The sequence below is a fragment of the Sapajus apella genome, unplaced genomic scaffold, assembly GCF_009761245.1.
Source record: "Sapajus apella isolate SASKATOON/1434 unplaced genomic scaffold, GSC_monkey_1.0 scaffold44, whole genome shotgun sequence".
NCBI lineage: Eukaryota > Metazoa > Chordata > Mammalia > Primates > Cebidae > Sapajus > Sapajus apella.
This window is the reverse complement of record NW_022436984.1, coordinates 15658278-15676780: the sequence shown is the minus strand read 5'-3', so window position 1 is coordinate 15676780 and position 18503 is coordinate 15658278. Positions and strand designations below refer to the sequence as shown.

Sequence of the window (18503 nt, the reverse complement as noted above, 5' to 3'; positions counted from 1 at the left end):
CTAAGTTATATCTAATCTAAGCCTAACTATATGTAAGGAAACTGAGGCCCAAGGCCTCAGGGTCATACGGGACATTTTATCCGACAATAATGTTTTGTTTTCTAAAATCATTTCCTTTAGCAAATAGAATTTTCAGCTTCTCCCAAAGTTATGAGTTATCTAGCTTGTAACTTTAGTATAGAACTGTGATTCTTTAATTTTCTGTGATATAGGTCATTTCACCCCTAACTGGGTCTCACGTTTACTACTCATTTGCCCTTTCTGCCATACCACTTTGCTTCCCTTTCCCACATGAGGTACCTTGCGAAGCTTCTCTTGCTTGGAATTAATCTGTATTTTATAAATGTAATTGATAACAAATACAAAAGTGTATGTACTCTATGATGAATGACCTCCGTGCTATTTCTTAATACAGCAAGAAAGTTCTTGCCTCAAGGCTTATGTACTTCCAGCTTTCTCTGTTCATGAAATCCTTTTTACAGTTATCTACATATTTCATATTTCATTCACTTCCTTTGGGTCACCATATCAGAAATGTCTTCCCTAACCACTTTATATAAAATAGCAATTCTCTACTCTCCTTATTCTTTCCTCAAATTTATCACACTCCTGACACATGAAGTTTTTATGTTTTGTCTATGGAGCATGAATATAAGTTCCGCACAGCTCAAAAGTGTAACCGCTGTAACTCTGAGTGCCTAGAATAGAGTCTAACAAAATAAGCTTTCAATAAATATTTGTTAAATGAATGAATGAATGTATAAAATGTCTATCTGATAAAGAACAATAAAGAAACACATCAGAATTGTAATCTGTTAGAATGATAAGATTATTCAGGTTTTTTTCCTTTCCTCAATTTTATAAATGAGTTTGTATTATTTATTTTAAAACTGTTTGATAAACCATTTGGCTACAAGAAGTTACTGAGGGATTTTAGACGGTATATAATTTAAAATGACTTTTACAGTATTTTTAATCTGAAGCCATTTTTAGACAGCTAGCTAATAACAGTCAATTACTTCTCAATTTTCTAAGATATAACTGTCCTTCCATCTTGATATACCTGTACAGTTAGGATATTACTGTACTGAAGTGGTAAATAACAATAAATCTAATCTTAGAGCAGGGAGGCAGCACAATAAGAGGAAGTAGAGTGAGATTTAGTGATTGATGGCTTCCTTTTTTCCTCAAAATAAGCAGATTTCTTTCCAGTAGAGATCTGAGTCAGTTTCTCATCATGACCAGGTAATTATGTGTTAACTCTAAACAGCCCTAGTTTGAGGTTCTATAAGAGAAAAATAATTTAAGATTATTCAAGTCTGAAAAATCATTTTGAGGACATTCAGATTCTGCTCCAAAAATAATGAGGCCATGTTATTTTCCATATCTAAAAAATGTAGGACAGGTGCAGTGGCTCACACCTGTAATCCTAACACTTTGGGAGGCAGAGGTGGGAGGACTGCTTGAGGCCAAAAGTTTGAGACCAGCCCGGGAAACACATTGAGACCCCACCTCTACAAAGTAATACAAAAATTAGCTGGGTGTTATGATGTGTGCCTAGTCTGAGCTACTAGGAAGGCTGAGGTAGGAGGATCACTTGAGCCCGGAGTTCAAGGCTGCAGTGAGCTATGATCGTGCCACTGAAATCCCATCTGGGTGGCAGAGTGAGACCCTGTCTCTAAATAAATATATTATAAATTTAAAATGTGATGTATAGTTGGTTCCTTGGTTTCCAACTATACATTAGGGGACACTGGTTCTAGTATCTCCTGTAGATAGCGAAATCTGTGGAGGCTCAAGTCCTTGATATAAAAGTTGTAGTACTTGCATGTAACCTATGAATATCTTTCTGTATACTTTAAATCATCTTTAGATTACTTATTAGTTGTTATACTGTATTGTTTAGGAAATCATGACAAGAAAAAAATTTATACACGTTCACTACACATGCAACTTTGTTTTCCTTGAATATTTCAAAAGCAGTTCGGTTGAATCCAGGAATGTGAAATCCACAGATATAGAAGGCCAGCTATACTTGATAACTATTTTAAGAATTAACTTAACAGCAGTCTCCTTTTATTACAAAATTTGTCTAATTGTTGTCTATTTTCCACAATATGCAATTTTATAAATGGTGCTTAAAGTCCCCCAACTCAGCTCGAAAAACTTTTTAAAATCAGTAACTCACCAAAGTCAATACTACTATACTAGAACCTAACTGCTACGTCTCATAATAGATAGTCCTACAGGGAATCTTATTCAAATTTTAAGTTGATATGCTAGGACTTTATCTCTGCTGTATCTGGAGTAGAACTAGGGAAGAGAGTAATGAAAAGGAATTTAGGTTTCAGAGTATGAACATACAGGTCAGTAAGAGACTCTTTTTAGGGCATAACCTGCTCTTCCTCTCACACTGGACTTCAGATTGCCCTGTGTACATCCCATTCCACTTTCTACTGCTTTCAACACAACCAGTTTCCAGCTTTCTGCCTAAGCAGTGGCTGGAATATGCAGCTTTCTAGCTTTTCTCCTACTCTGCTCTGTCTGAAGGACACAGGCCCTTCAGGTAAAGTATTCTCTGCTACCACTCACCTAAATGTACCATATGTAAATAGGCTTCTTCTCAAATCAAAGCAGATGGCTTGGAACATGTCACAGCTATCATTGCCAATAAAGGGCTAAATTAATGGCATTATTAAAAAAAAAAAAAGTCCAAAACCGACAAATATTAGCATTGATAGCTAAAATACAAGAAAATGTGTGGTGAATATGCTGTGCAAAATGCATGCCAGACTTTTAAAACAGCTTTACAACTTAATAATATCATCTATTTAACAATTATCTTTTCATCTTACTATACAATTCTGAGGGCAAGATTTTACTGCCAAATTAATATATTAATAACTAAAACTTACTTGGTATTACATGCCAGGTACTGGGTACACTTTATTACTATCTTTAATTTTTATAGTATCCCTTTAAGAGCTTATTACGATCTCAATTACAGATGAGAAAACAAAGAAAGGCTTAGGGAGGTGAAGTAACCTGCTCAAGGTCACTATATCCAAGTCAATGGTGAAACCAGTCTCTGGACTCCAAAAATCCATGTGTTTAAACATCTACATTACATTGTTTGCTATACATCTCTACACATAGGTTAAGACTTAAAGACAACTCAAATTCAATTTGTCCAAAACCAAACTCCTTTCCACACATCTCCTCCTCCTCAAATGTTCCCTGTTTTAGTAGATGCCACTTACCTAGTTGCTCAAGCTAGTCTTCGTAGATTTCTTCTGTTCCTTACCTCTCATAGCCTACTCATTTCCTGAACCATTTAGAAGCCATCTACTTCTTTCCATACGCTCTGCTTCAATCTCAATTGGGCTTGAACTACGTAACAGACTGAAGGAAAGTGTTCTCCTTATAAATACACTCTAATATCACAGTCTATTCTCCAGATATAATTTAGCTGATTAAAGTGGCAAAGAAATATACTCAAATTCTAAAAATAAGGCTCAACACAAGCAACATTTGATGTTATTAAATTCTAACATCTGAGATAATCTTTTTGAGGTAAAATTCTTGTAACAGAATATAACCTGTTTTTTTAAAATATCCTTTTCCAGCTTTTCATTCATCCTCTCTAGACACTGGCTAAAATCCTGTTTAGGGATGCTTCTGAAGCTACCCTCCCCTTTTAAAATACATTTACCTACTTATTTACCTAAAAGGCTTTGAAAACTGTGTCACCAACACACACCACTCTCATATAACAATCTTAAGTTCTTTTTTCCTTCCAAAGAACATATAACAAACAGGAAGGCAACTCTTTCTCATTTACCATATAAGGATTGTATAAAATTTGACCTCTATAACAAAACATCTAATAGCACCTTTTTACAGTTATAGTGTTTTCTATTTTGAAAGTATTTTCATATATATTATTTCATCCTTCAGTAAGCTTTATAATTACTATATTTAGAGTAGAAAACCACTCAGAGACATTGTCATTTAGCCTAGGTCATAAGCCTATTGTGCATAAGAGCCAGGACCAAACATTAAACATAGCTAGTCCTCATTCACGGCTCTTCCTATCATATACCACTGCCTCTATTAAAAAAAAAAAAATTCTCAGGCCAGACTTGGTGGCTCATGCCTGTAATCCCAACACTTAGGAAGGCTGAGGCAGGACGATTGCTTGAGCCCAGGAGTTTGAAATTGGCTGCTTGAGCCCAGGAGTTTGTTGCCTAGGCAACAAAGTGAAACCCATCTCTACAATAAATACAAAAATCAGCCAGATATGTGGCACGCGTCCATAGTCCCAGCTACTTGGAAGGCAGAGGTGGAAGGACTGCTTGAGCCCAGTAGGTCAAGGCTGCAGTGAGCCAAGGTAGTGCCACTGCACTCCGGCCTGGGCAACAGAGCAAGATCCTCTCCCTTAAAAGTTTTCATATATAATGTATTAAGAATTATCTCCAGGCTGGGTGCAGTGGCTCATGCCTATAATCCCAGCACTTTGGGAGGCTGAGGCGGGCAGATTACCCGAGGTCAGGAGTTCGAGATCAGCCTGACCAACATGGAGAAACCCCATCTCTACCAAAAATACAAAATTGCCAGGCATGGTGGCACATACCTGTAATCCCAGCTACTCGGGAGGCTGATGTGGGAGAATTGCTTGAAACCGGAGGTGGAGGTTAATGTAAACTGAGATGGCACCACTGCACTCCAGCCTGGGCATCAAGAGCAAAACTCCGTCTCAAAAAAAAAAAAAAAATTATCTTCATAAAGAAAATTTCATTTTTTCCTCGAAAGTGCCTCAATATTACTTAATCTATGTTGTATTATTGAAAAAGGGAGAAAGTAAAACCTACTAAAGAAGAATGCCAGCAAAATTCAACTTCATTTAGAATGTCTATGTAAAAACAAGACTCAAAGATGATTACAAATATTTCTTTCTTTCCTTTTAGAACCAAAAAAGTAAAAATCCACAGAAATCAAGTTAAATATCTAAAAAAATTTTTAACCATGTTGTAGTTGTTACTATAATAGACCAGAAAATAAGACTAACTATGACACAGAGAAATGAGCTGTGAAAACCATGCACAGAAAGGTCATGCTTTCATTAAGAACAGCATGCTTCAATTAAATTTGCAGGCAATCTAAAGAGAATGTAAAACTGAGGTATAAAACTTACCTACACTGCAATTAAATTAAATACACACTTGCAAAAAGTCCAATTTCTTTTTTTTTTTTGGTCAGGAAAAGCCAATAACAGCAAGTAGCCAGAAGTTACAATTAATATAAAAGAAAAACTTAAGAGGAAATGGATTTGCTAGACTCATTATATTTTCAGCCTTAGCATCAAGAAATGAGTGATTATTTGCAATGAAGTTGGCAAGACAGGAAACTGAGTTAAAATTTATCAATCTTTTAAATGGCTTTTCTAACTTTCTTTTTAAGGAAGAAAACTCCTCTAGTATTTTCTCTCTCTTTGTAAAACTGTATTTTTACTGTTCACCTTGAATTTTCAGAGCTCTCAGAAGAAAGATGGATTTTTAAAAATGTAGCCGGACCAAGTGTTGTGGCTCACGCCTGTAATCCCAGCACTTTGGGAGGCTGAGGTGGGAGGATTGCTTGAGGCCAGGAGTTTGAGACCAGCCTGGCCAACATCGTGAAACCCCATCTTTACTAAAAATACAAAAATTAGCCAGGTGTGGTGGTACATGCCTGCAGTCCCCAGCTACTTGGGAGGCACGAGAATCTCTTGACTCAGGGGGCGGAGGTTGCAGTAAGCTAACATTGCGCCACCGCACTCCATCGGGGGCAGCAGAGTGAGACTAGGTCTCAAAAACAAAACAAAACAAAATAAAAAGTAAAATGTAGCTGGATTAACCTAGTTCAAATCACCATACTTCCTTTGTCAGGAGAAAAGTCAGGCAGCACAAATAATGAAAAGCCAAATAAGAGATCCAAGAAGAAATTAACTTAGAAGGCAACCAACTGCGTAGCTTACTCTTACCTTGGCTGTTTTTTTCACGAGTTGACATTTTTGCTGGTTGAGACAAAAATGACATTATCTTACAATAAAAATTGGGTATTTTCCTAAATGACTATAGTAACGCACTTCTCTTTGCTTACTATGAGCTAATAAAGTGCACGGAATGAAAATAAGTCAATATTCTTTTCAATTAGCAAAAAATAAAAAAGCAAAATAAAAAATTTTAAAGGCATTTTAAATTTACCTTGGTTGATGATGACATCTTTATGCCTAGAAAAGGAATTTAAGGAACACATTTATTTTATAATTTTATATGGTTGACCATTAGAATCACCTCAAGAAACTGCAAAAGCTTCAGACAGATCAACGAGACAGAAAAACTAACAAGGATATCCAGGATTTGAACTCAGATCCAGAACAAGTAAACTTAATAAACATTTATAAAACTCTCCACTTCAAACACACAAAATATACACTCTTATCAGTACCACATCACTCCTACTCACAGATTTAAATGAAATATTGGTTTGCTGCTTGTTTGTTATTTTCTTCCCTCATCTTTTTCCTCTCTCCATTATTAACCACAATTATTGGCATAAAAGAGGTTTTCAATACCCATTTTTAGACTGCATTCTAGCCTGGGCAATAAAGCAACACTCCCGTTCTCTCTCCCTTTTCCTCTTCCTCTTTCTTTCTCTCCTTTATTCATTTTTTTTTTCTTTTCTTTCTTTTTTTCAAAAAAAAAAAAAGAAAGAAACTATAAAAGCTTCAATGCTTAGGCTATAACCTAGATAAATCTCTACAAGTGAAAGTAAGAAATCAGTATTTTTAAAGTTTCTCACTGATCAACTACTAATATACGCTATTTTATAAAACAATGAATATCCCACAAGAGCATCTAAACAGTGAAAGTATAAAAATAACTTATAAAAAATACTCAAATCTTGTATGATTATAATTTATTAGCTGGCTGGGCATAGTGGCTCATGCCTGTAATCCTAGCACTTTGGGAGGCTGAAGCAGGTGAACTGCTTGAGTCCAGGAGTTCAAGACCAGCCTGGGCAACATAGCGAAACCCTGTCTCTACAAACAAACACAAAAATATTAGCTGGGCATGGTGGCACGTGCTTATAGTCCCAGCTATCCAGGAAGCTGAGGTAGGAGAATCACTTGAGCCCAGGAAGGTGAAGGCTACAGCAAGCTGTGATCATGATGGTACCATGGCACACCAGTCTGGGTGACTGAGTGAGACCCTGTCTCAAAAAAAAAAAAAAAAAAAAAAAAGACATATTTTTTGAGTTGGGGAGCATTAGTAGGTACAACTTATTGTAGAAGACTTGAAAGAAAACATACACCGAGTAAGGGAAGTTTAAGTTATAATACACCATTTTTAAAAAGATTTAAACCAAGGACGGGTGTGGTGGCTCATGCCTTGGGAGGTCAAGGTAGGCAGATCATGAGGTCAAGAGATCGAGACCATCCTGGCCAACATGATGAAACCCTGTCTCTACAAAAAATACAAAAATTAGCTGGGCATAGTGGTGTGTGCCTGTAGTCCCAGCTACTAGGGAGGCTGAGGAAGGAGAATTGCTTGAACCTGGGAGGTAGAGGTTGCAGTGAGCCAAGACAACCTGGTGACCGAGTGAGACTCCGTCTCAAAAAAAAAAAATGTTCAAACCAGACATACATAACTGTACATGCAAACATAATAGCCAAAGAATTATTACTTTTCAAATATAATGAAGAAATAACAATACTTACTTGTCTGCATTTTTGGTAACTTTTGGTATTAATTTGGGTGTTGGAGGTATTTTTGACAATTTATTACGGCTATCATCTGAATTTTCCCATGAATTATGTGACTTTTCAGCTGGTGATGGTCGTTTTATGCTAGAGAGAACATTAATTTCTTAGAGAAAAATTCTGAGTGGCAAAGATACGTAATTGACAGTTTAAACAGAACACAAAAGCAGCAATTAACATTTCCTTAAAGCTAATCCAGAAAAGAGAAGGATTAGTTGAAAGTTTGCCTGGATGAGTGAAGGAGTTAAACAAGGCAACCACCAAATCTGTATAATAATTTTCTGTATCACTCAGAAGATTCACCAGATCAAATATTATCTAATTAAAAAAAAAAAACTTTTGTTAACAAAAAAAAACCTATTTCCTTACATTTGAGTAATATTTCTTATAATTTGTAGTTACAAAAATCCTGTACTTTTTCATGACGATTGAATTTTATAAGGCTGCCACTTTCATTTTTTGTGCAATTATGTCCTCAAGTATTTACATTACATATGGTACAAATGACAATTTCTAAATATAACAAGGTATAAACTCTTGTTTATATCTTTAGGGACAATTTTACCAATGATCAGAAATAAACAAGACTTTACATAAGAATGTGGTTATCAGCAATCCTGATTTCCTATACTTGAAAGTGAAATTTGTTTCTTTACAAATTATTTTTTCATTGCATTGCTAACTATCCTCAAACTCATCCAGTCTCCAATACTTCTTGCAACAGTATATCCACAGAGCAATTTAGAAGGGCAAGCACATTTCCAGGAGACCTCAAGAAGCTGAAAAAAAGATGCTAGGACAAAGAAGATATCAAGTGAAATCAGAACCTTAAAGAGACCAATTATAAAAAGCCACCTTAAACCACATACAATCCAAAGTTATGCAATATTAATAAGCTATATCCAAGAAAAAACTCCACAGGAAACCAGGCAGAAAAATTACAAACCATTTAGATAGGGTAAGAATCTGCATGAGACACACAAAGGATTTTGTAAGTGGTAAACATGCATCAATCAAGTGAAGGGATTTTGGTTTCCCCAATTTCCACTAGCGATTTGAGGCAAAATATTAAATTGATCAAATAAAAATATACATCTTTTAGGAATGGTTGTCATTTATTTTGTTAAAATTCTAGCCAGTTCTGGAAATGGTTTAATAGTTTCCTAAGATTTCCAAGCTGATGATAAAGTATGTCTATGCCTAATCATAAGGCTTGAATAAGCATTTCTAAACAGGCAAATTTAATTAGGTTGGTCTCAGTATTTGATTAGGAGGCAGCTGTAACACTGAACTCCCAGCATGCAGGTTTAGATTCTCAATTTAGGCTCACACACATTGTTAGAATGTTTCTCCCTTTTTCCCTTCTCATAACTTTAAAATATTAATTATTACGGACACAGAGAGAAGCCCTTAAGCAAGCCTTTAGCATAGAAAAGACCAGGTGAAATGGATTCATTTCTCTACTCAAGCAAGAACTTATCCTCCCAAGACCCAAAACTGAAACTGAGATGCAGCCACAATCAGGAGCCACTTGAGATGGGCCCTTGCAGGTTGAAGGTTGTAATGATGCCAAAATATAGTGAGGACAATTACATACAGCCATTTTCTAACCATGGCTATAAATTTATGCACAGTGATACACAAATTTAAAAAGTATTCAAAAATTTGGTCAGGAATATATTTTTTGGATTTAGACTAGGTTATTCCTGCCTTCATCAGATCGTTCATAACTTAGTTTTCTTTTCCAGTTTTAACTGAGAAGTTGTGACCTAAATTCTTTATTCCCCAATGTGCTATAAAGCATAAATTATAAGCAATGTAGAAGGGAAAAATAAAGCCACCAGCCTCTTCTCTAGGAATCCTTGGATAGCTAACTTTTCCCCAAGTCACATAATTTAGGTATCATTACAACCATTGCCTAGCTCTGTACTTGGGGACAGTTAAAACCTTTTGGTGGGAGTAGCATTCTTGCTTTCTGAAGTTTGTCTGTGTATTTGGAGAGGTTGTGAAGAGGGCTGGGGAGAAGGTGATGCTCGAATTTGTGGACTTTGATCATTAGAATGAGATTCCTCTTTTTTTTCTCTCTGTCCTTGTGGTTTTTCTTTCTTTTTTTCTGTACCGCTGTAAAATAAAGTATAACATGGAACAATACACATTTAAACAAAAAAACAAACGACAGAAAAGTGATTATTATATAATTCAAAACCCTAAGCCATACAGCTAATACAATTTGCAATGTTTTCATTCAATAAGGGAAATATTTCTTTGAAAATTCCAGAAGCTATTAACATCTTCAGTGAAGAATTTATGAAAATTCTAAGGCAATACATCCCGTGAAGACTGCCCCTTTAGAAAGAAATGATCTCTAATATATTTTGCCATCTTAGCAGATTTTGGGGGACAAAGGAAGGTCTCTTAACTGACCTCAACTTACCCAAATCAGAGGATTACCTGTGTAAAGCATACTGACTGATGCCAAAGGAACACTAAATATTCATGTTTAATAGATTATTCCCCAATTCCTGTTTTTTTTCTGTATACTTCTACTCCTGTCAACTGAGTTTTAAACTTAACAAGAGTTTAAGTTTTTCCCCAAATCTGTTTATGCCAGCTATTTTAATTATGTAGGTTAATTAAATACAAAGAGAATTGCAATTTCTATGAAAATGAAGTTTAATGCTCTGAAAAGACTATAAAAAAATAAGTTATTAAACAAAATTGCTTAGTGTGAATGACACAATTTTAAAAAATCACAGAGGCAACTGGGCATGGTAGCTCACACTTGTAATCCCAGCCCTTTGGGAGGCCAATGCAGGTGGATTACCTGAGGTTATGAGTTCAAGACCAGTTTGGGAAACATGGTGAAACTCTTTACTAAAAATACAAAAACTAGCTGGGTATGGTGGCACATGCCTGTAATCCCAGCTACTTGGGAGGCTCAGGCAGGAGAATCGCTTGAACCTGGGAGGTGAAGATTGCAATGAGCCGAGATTATGCCACTGCACACCAGCCTGGGCGACAGAGTGAGATTCCTTCTGTAAAACAACAACAAAACAAAACAAAACAAAACAAACCACAGAGACCGGGTGTGGTGGCTGATAAAGCATACTCACACCTCTAATCCCAGCACTTTGGGAGGCCGAGGCAGGAGGATCACTTGAGCCTGTCTCTTAAAAAAAAAAAAAAAAATCAAAGAAAGAGAGATGGGTTCTAACATACTCTTCTGTCAGAGTTTTAATTTCTTACTCATTTAATTTCTAAGAAATCAAACTAAAAATTTTAAAAAGTTATTTATGGGTATATTTTATGAAAGACAGTCAAGAAGGAATTTAATCAGGGATACATATATAGAGGGTAGGAGGATTGGTCTTTCGTTTAAAAATTGGTGAATATAGGTGAATATATTTTATGTTAAAATATATTTATGTACAAATTCTTTTGATTCTGTACTTTGGCTCTTGGTCAATAAAACACCTGCTATTCCCAACCACACGGGATAAGTGTACTTATACTGAAAACACTCTCGACAATATTACAAAGCTGGTGGAATCAAGACTTGAATTCCAGTGATGAAAAGGTAGAAAATTATTAAATGTTTCTTTCTTTTCCTTTTTTTTTTTTGAAATGAAGTCTTGCTCTGTCATCCAGGCTGGAGTGCAGTAGTGTGATCTTGGCTCACTGCAACCTCTGCCTCCTAGGTTCAAAGCGATTCTCCCACTTCAGCTTCCCCAGAAGTTGGAATTACAGGCACCCACCACCACACCCAGCTAATTTTTGCATTTTTAGGAGAGATGGGGTTTCATCATTTTGGCCAGACTGGTCTCAAACTCCTGACCTCAGCTGATCTGCCTGTCTTGGCCTCCCAAAGTGCTGGGATTATAGGTGTAAGCTACTGTGCCTAACCCTAAATGTCTATTTCTTAATCAAAGGACATTCTGTAATTTGTTAAGGTATATAATCAACAAGAGTCTGTTCAAGAACATTTTAAATAAATGTACATTGTATAAACAATTTATCACATTATAATAGTTTAAAGTAGTATCATTTTGATGTCAAGTGACATTTCTTAATCTGATGCACTTCTGATAACTTCTGACTTTCAGACTGGCCCTTGATATCTACTTCGTGTACAGTTTTTTTTAAAGCAGGTGCTAGGAAACACAATTCTACTTCAAGAGTACCAGATTAACTCTGAAGTTAAAAAGCTGAGTTCCAGTATGTCCAACTCTCTCAAAACAAAAATCAAAAACAAAAAACAGAAGTTACTTCTTTCTTGCTGTTCTTCAACAAGAATACAAAGGCCACTAGTTTTATGTGGGCCCAGTACAACCTAAGAGCCATTTTCCTTCTGGGTGATTTAAAAGCAAAATACAGGGACCCTGGATCATAAACTAACAAGCTCAGCTAGCCTTGGATTATTGAATCACTAATGTGCATAATATTGATCACTACACAGCAACAGCACAATAACTATGTAAGAAAATGGGCTGAATCTGAACCATTACTGGATACAACATGGAAGTTTACTTAAAATTGTATTAAATTTTTCTAACATTTTCTTATAGTTTATCTTTTTCTACTGAAAGTGGAGTACAGGTAATATGTTTTAGCATTCTTTGTAGGGGAAAGTCTAGATTCCGTAATAACGATGTCAAAGACTGTGTTCTAGAAGGAACTTTTATCTTTGTTTTTGTTTTTCTTGAGATGGAATTTTGCTCTTGTTGCCCAGGATGGAGTGCAATGGCACGATCTCAGCTCACTGCAACCTCCACCTGCCAGGTTCAAGCGATTCTCCTGCCTCAGCCTCCCAAATAGCTGGGATTACAGGCATGTGCCTGTAATTACACGCCTGGCTAATTTTGTATTTTTAGTAGAGACAGGATTTCTCCATGTTGGTCATTCTGGTCTCGAACTCCTGACCTCAGGTGATCCGCCCGCCTCAGCCTCCCAAAGTGCTGAGATTACAGGTGTTAGCCACTGCACCTGGCCTCTAGAAGGAATTTTTAAAAGAGCTGAAGATCTTGGTATTTTTTCAACATTCCTGTAGTCAACCGTTTGATTAAGTATCTATGAATCCACACTGATGAATAATTTGGTCACTGGCATTAGTTTATTGAGGTGGCATTTTCCATTAGTACATTGTTACACATGATCTTATTACTTAAGTTTTTTCCTCACTCATTCTTTGAAGAAAACAGTTGTAAGATTTTGTAGCTGATCTCCTATCGACTCTCCAAACTCTACATCGAATAATTTGCTAGAAATTACAAAAGGGGGAAAATTCTGTCAGCACTTTTATTGGAGTAAATTAATTAACTGATGAAAAGAACATAAAGAATGCAAATCTGTAATCCACTGAAACTTATACTGCTGTAATTCCACAGCCCTCCTGACCACTATCCCCTAAAACACATACAGATAGATAAACACACACACACACACACACACACACACACACACACACACCCCAGATAGTACTATATTTTTGAATTAAGCCTTAATTTTATAGTTATGGTTAAAGAATAAAAGTTATAATAGCATTTTACCTCCCACTAACAAAGATATATCAAAGATTCCATTTTCCCTTTAATAATGCTATATCAGACCAGGCACAGTGGCTCAAGCCTGTTAACTCAGCACTTTGGGAGGCCAAGGTGGTTGGATCACGAGGTCAGGAGTTTGAGACCAGCCTGGCCAATATGGTGAAACCCTATCTTTACTAAAAATACAAAAATTAGCTGAGTGTGCAGGCACCCGCCTATAGTCCCGGCTGCTTGGGAGGCTGAGGCAGGAAAATTACTTGAACCCGGGAGGTGCAGGCTGCAGTGAGCTGAGATCATGCCACTGCACTCTGACCTGGGTGACAGAGCAAGACTCTGCCTCAAAAAATAAAAATAAAAAAATTAAAATGCTGTATCGAATATATCACTTGTTATGGAAAATGCACTTATATAATTTCTTTAAATATAGTAATATTTATCAATAAATACTTGTTAAAAAGAAACAAAACAAAACCAGGAAATGAAACTGTTTTCTTTCTTTAGTGAGAATGGAAAGCTTCCTTACACAACTTGACAGGTATGATGAGTACAAACTGAGTGAGCATAGGCTAGATGTCTCTACATTCAGTTTAAGAATTCAAAGGACATGCTCACTTGAATTCAAACAGCTCTATTTCATATTCATTCTAAAAGTAGACCTCTACCATATTCAGACAATTTTGCAGTGTTAGTCTTTTCCCCCTTTACAAACGGGTACCTTTTAGCAGCAGATGAAAGAGTTTCTTTTCCTGCAATTGAGACAGCGCTGGTTTGACTTGGTTTTCTGTTTGCACCACTTCCATTGGTTATACAGGACATGGGAATAGCTGCTCGAGGGCTTGGTTGGCCTAAAGATAATTAAGAAAAAAAAATTATATCAAATTTGAATATACTCTTCAAAGGTCTAAGTTTTAAAATTAAGTCCATTTGGAAGGAGGGGGTGGTAGAAAAAAAAAGTATATTGTTTATAACTCTTGAGCAGAATTCCTCCTGGTATGCAGCACATGACACTGTCTCAAGACTTAATCCCATCAAAACAGACCTATAGGAAAGCCATACTTATTTATTAAAACACAGTTGGGCTAATTCTCTTAGCTAAATGGTTGGCTTCACCACACAAAGCAGCCTTAAAATACGTGATTCAAATTTGTCCCTCAACTAACCATAAATCTCATGCCATGAAACTTCAAAAATAGCTTGTTTGTTAAAACCATAAATTTTAAATCCTAGAAATCATAAATACTAAATTCTAGACTGTTACTCCATATAAATAAAGCATAAGTATATAAAGTTAACTTCTGCTTTAACTTACAGGTACAAGGAGTGGAATAAATATGTGATGGATATATTGGTGTGGTCAGAAGACTCAGCATCACAAGATAAAACAGTCTTATCTATACTAAGAGTCAAGTAAAGATTTGGGAATAGAGAACATTTTTTAAATTTTGGACTCGGTTTTCTCAAATGCACACGAGTAATATCTAGTTCCTTAAGAAGTTCCATACATGGTGGTATGACACTGCATTTTTGTCAAGAATAAGATGGTAGAGGTCATTTGTATCATAATCACCTAAGGTACTTAATATAGATTCGTAGGTCCTATATTATATTGAATGAATTAGAAGACAGGAAGGAGGAGACCTACTGCATTTATTTTTTGAAACCTCTTAAGAAAAAAAAAATTTTTTTTTACATATAAGTTACATTAACCCCCAAATTATGCAAATATCACTGGTCATCAGACTTAGTTCTAGTATGTCAAACAAGTTACTTATTGTTATATCAGTAGCTTTTTAAAAATTGTGGTAAAATAGTTCTAACACTTTAACCATTTTAAAATGACAATTAGTATATTTCAGTGACAATTAGTATATTCACAATGTTGTGCAACCATCACTACTACCAAGTTCCAGAACATTTTAATCACCCCAAATAGAAACCACGTATCCTTAAGCAGTTGCTCTCCACACTCCACCCCTCCAAAGAAGCCAGACCTTGCTTGGCTTCTTTCACATAGTACAATGTTTTCAAGGTTCACCATGTTGATTTCATTCTTTTTTATGACTGAAAAATATTACATTGTATATATACACTATATTTTGTTTTTTCACTAATTTGGTGATGACCATCTGGATTGTTTCCATGTTTTGGCTAATGGGAATACTGCTACCATAAACATTTGTGTAAAAATGTTCCTTTGAACACCTGTTTTCAATTAAGTATATATGTAGGAGTAGAACTACTGAGTCACAGTTGTTTTATGTTCAACACAGTGGCAGCACCATTTTACAATTTCACCAGTAATGTATGAGGGTTCCAATGTCACCATATTCTTTCCAATACTTGTTATTTTCAGCTTAAAAAAAAAAACTCAACAGGGTATTAAGTGTTTTGGCTTCATTGATTCTGTTTTTCTATTCTCTACTTCATTTACTCTGCTCTAATCTTTATTTTCTTCCCTCTGCTAAGCTTTGGATTTATAATTTTCTTCTTTTCTAGTCTTTCCCTTTTTTTATTTTTCTGGAGACAGGGTCTCACTGCTTCCCAGGCAGTGACATGGCATTATCATGGCTCACTGCTGCCATGACCTCCCAGGGCTCAATCCATAGGTCTACCTCAGGCTCCTGAGTTGCTGGGACTACATGTGCATGCCACCATGCCTGGCTAATTTTTTTTTTTTTTTTTTTTTTTGTAGAGACAGGATTTTGCCACATTGCCCAGGTTGGTCTCTAACTCCTGGGTTCAGGCAATTCACCTGCAACAGCCTCCGAAAGTGCTAGGATTATAGGCATGAGGCACTGTCCCTGGCCACAAATTATAGGCATTTTTACCATTACTTTACCAATGCCTCAAATGACATATCAACTTCAACTGCTCAAACATTTTGGCTGCTTTAAGAATGGGCTTTCTTCTTAATAATGGAGGCATACGAGGTTTTCAAATATTCTAGATAAAAGTCCTTCGACAAACACATGCCTGGGAAATATTGTGTCTTATTCTGTAGCTTGCCCTTTTATTTTCAAAAGAGTCTTTGAAAGAACAAGATTTTTACATTTTGATGAAATTCAATTAACTGATTTTTTCTCTTACAGTTTATGCTTGTTTGTATGCTACTTATAAAATTTCTGTCAAACTCAAGGTCACTAAGATTTTCTATTATATTTTCTTATATAAGTTTTAGCCCTTCCATTGAGGTCTATGATCCATTTTGACTTAACTTTTGCTTATGGTGTGAGATAAGAGTCAAGGTATTTTTGTTTTTTGTCCTTTTTTTCCCCCTGACATTATGACCTTAATAACTCTTGAATTAGAGTTGAAATAACTCTTAAGCATGGTGCCTAGTACGTTAGAAAGTACTTAATATCAAAATGACTAATTGGCTACATCTTCACTACCAAATTCCTCTTGTAGATTATGCTGAGTTTATCTCAAGTGTCTCTTCTTGCAGTTTTACCCTACACTATGGCATCTCTACACTGTGCCAGAATGACCTAACACATGCTATGTATCTTTGACTTTAATGCCACTAACTGTAATATGCCCTACTATTTTAAGTATCATTAGAAAGAAGTATTTCTTATTAGAACTATAAGATGCCATCAATTGTAACATGTATCACAATTTCAAAGATGTTAAAATGTCAAAAACAGGCATCTTGGACCAATGACTGCAAATCTGCCTGTCAGTTCTCAGCTTAAGATTCTTTAATGGTTCTCTACTACCTTCAGGATGAAAACTAAATTCCTTAACAAGTTCTGAAGAAAATGTTCTACTATGGGCCCTACCAGTCTAGGTTCATTTCTTGAAAAATTTCACACCCTGTGCTTCAGTTTATTCTGAATTCCTAAATTAAGTACTTTTTACTCTTCTGAACTTTTGCACCTGGATGATCCTTCTCTCCAGCATATGCTAGTCACCTCTGCTTGCCTAAACTGAAATGTATTCATCATCCATGTACCAATCAAATATTTACTCAGGATCAATTATAATCCTAGTCTTATGTTTACAAAGGTGTATAAGGCAGTCACGGACATCAAGTAATTCAACACCTTCAAGGAGAATCACACTGGCAATGGAAGCATGCGGTAAGTACAGTAACAGAGAGATATCAATGGAGTATCATGGAAGTACAAAGAAAGGACACATAATTCTGTAAGGATTAGGGACACAGAACTCAAGGAAGGCTTCCTTGAAGAAATGCAGAATAAGGCCTTAAAGAATAAGAAAAAATGCCAGGCATGGTGGCTCATGCCTATAATCCCAGCACTTTGGGAGGCAGAGATGGGCAGATTGTGAGGTCAGGAGTTCAAGACCAGCCCAGTATGCCTGCCCAGTATGGTGAAATGCTGCCTCTACCAAAAATACAAAAATTAGGTGGGCATGGTGGTACACACCTGTAGTCCCAGCTACTTGGGAGGCTCAGGCAGGAGAATCGCTTGATCCTGGGAGACAGAGGTTGCAGTGAGTCGAGTTTGTGCCACTGCACTCCAGCCTGGGTGACACAGCAAGACTCCACCTCAACAACAACAACAACAACAACAAAAAAAAAAAAAAAAAAAAAAGGACAATAGCCATCTGAAAGGGAGGTGATAAGACACTGGGATCCTATTGCAGTATGTGTAAAGGAACAGAAACACTCTAACAGCAAAGTGAGGGTAGGTATTGTGGCATTGAGTGGGTGGTGGTGGGGAGACAAAAAGCTCCTTGATGTGGCCAGGATGTAGAACAAAAGAGGGGAGAGTTCAGATAGAAGAGTTCAGTGGTCTGGCGCGGTGGCTCACACCTGTAACCCAGCACTTTGGGAGGCCGAGGTGGGGAGATCATGAGGTCTGGAGTTCGAGACAATCTGGCCAACACAGTGAAACCGGTCTCTACTAAAAATACAAAAAATTAGCCAGGTGTGGTGGTGTGCACCTGTAATCCCAGCTACTCGGGAGGCTGAGGTAGGAAAATTGTGTGAACCCAGGAGGCAGAGGTTGCAGTGAGCCAAGATCAGGCCGCTGCACTCCAGCCTGGGCGACCGAGCGAGACTCTGTCTCAAAAAGAAAAGGAAAGAAATACATTTTGTCAGGCCATAGATGCCACAGATAACAATTCAGCTAATGGATCTAGGCAAAGCAAATGGAAAACCTTCTGGAAATGATTAATTTTTTTTTTTTTTT

The 18503-nt window shown here is 36.5% G+C and overlaps 1 protein-coding gene across 4 annotated transcripts in view; it reads right to left on the bottom strand.

Annotated features, from left to right (window-relative positions):
- The window catches only part of EML4 (EMAP like 4), a 157660-nt gene that overhangs the window by 54491 nt on the left and 84666 nt on the right, over positions 1-18503 (bottom strand). Inside the window, exons 3-7 of one of the 4 annotated variants that reach the window (XM_032239408.1) lie at positions 14060-14189; positions 9749-9922; positions 7760-7888; positions 6243-6268; positions 6020-6052 (exon numbers count right to left, since the gene is read on the bottom strand). In XM_032239408.1, the coding sequence (XP_032095299.1) occupies positions 6020-6052; positions 6243-6268; positions 7760-7888; positions 9749-9922; positions 14060-14189 (492 nt within the window). The remainder of the gene's footprint in view (positions 1-6019; positions 6053-6242; positions 6269-7759; positions 7889-9748; positions 9923-14059; positions 14190-18503) is intronic. The other 3 variants (XM_032239410.1, XM_032239409.1, XM_032239411.1) reach the window with 3 other exon arrangements.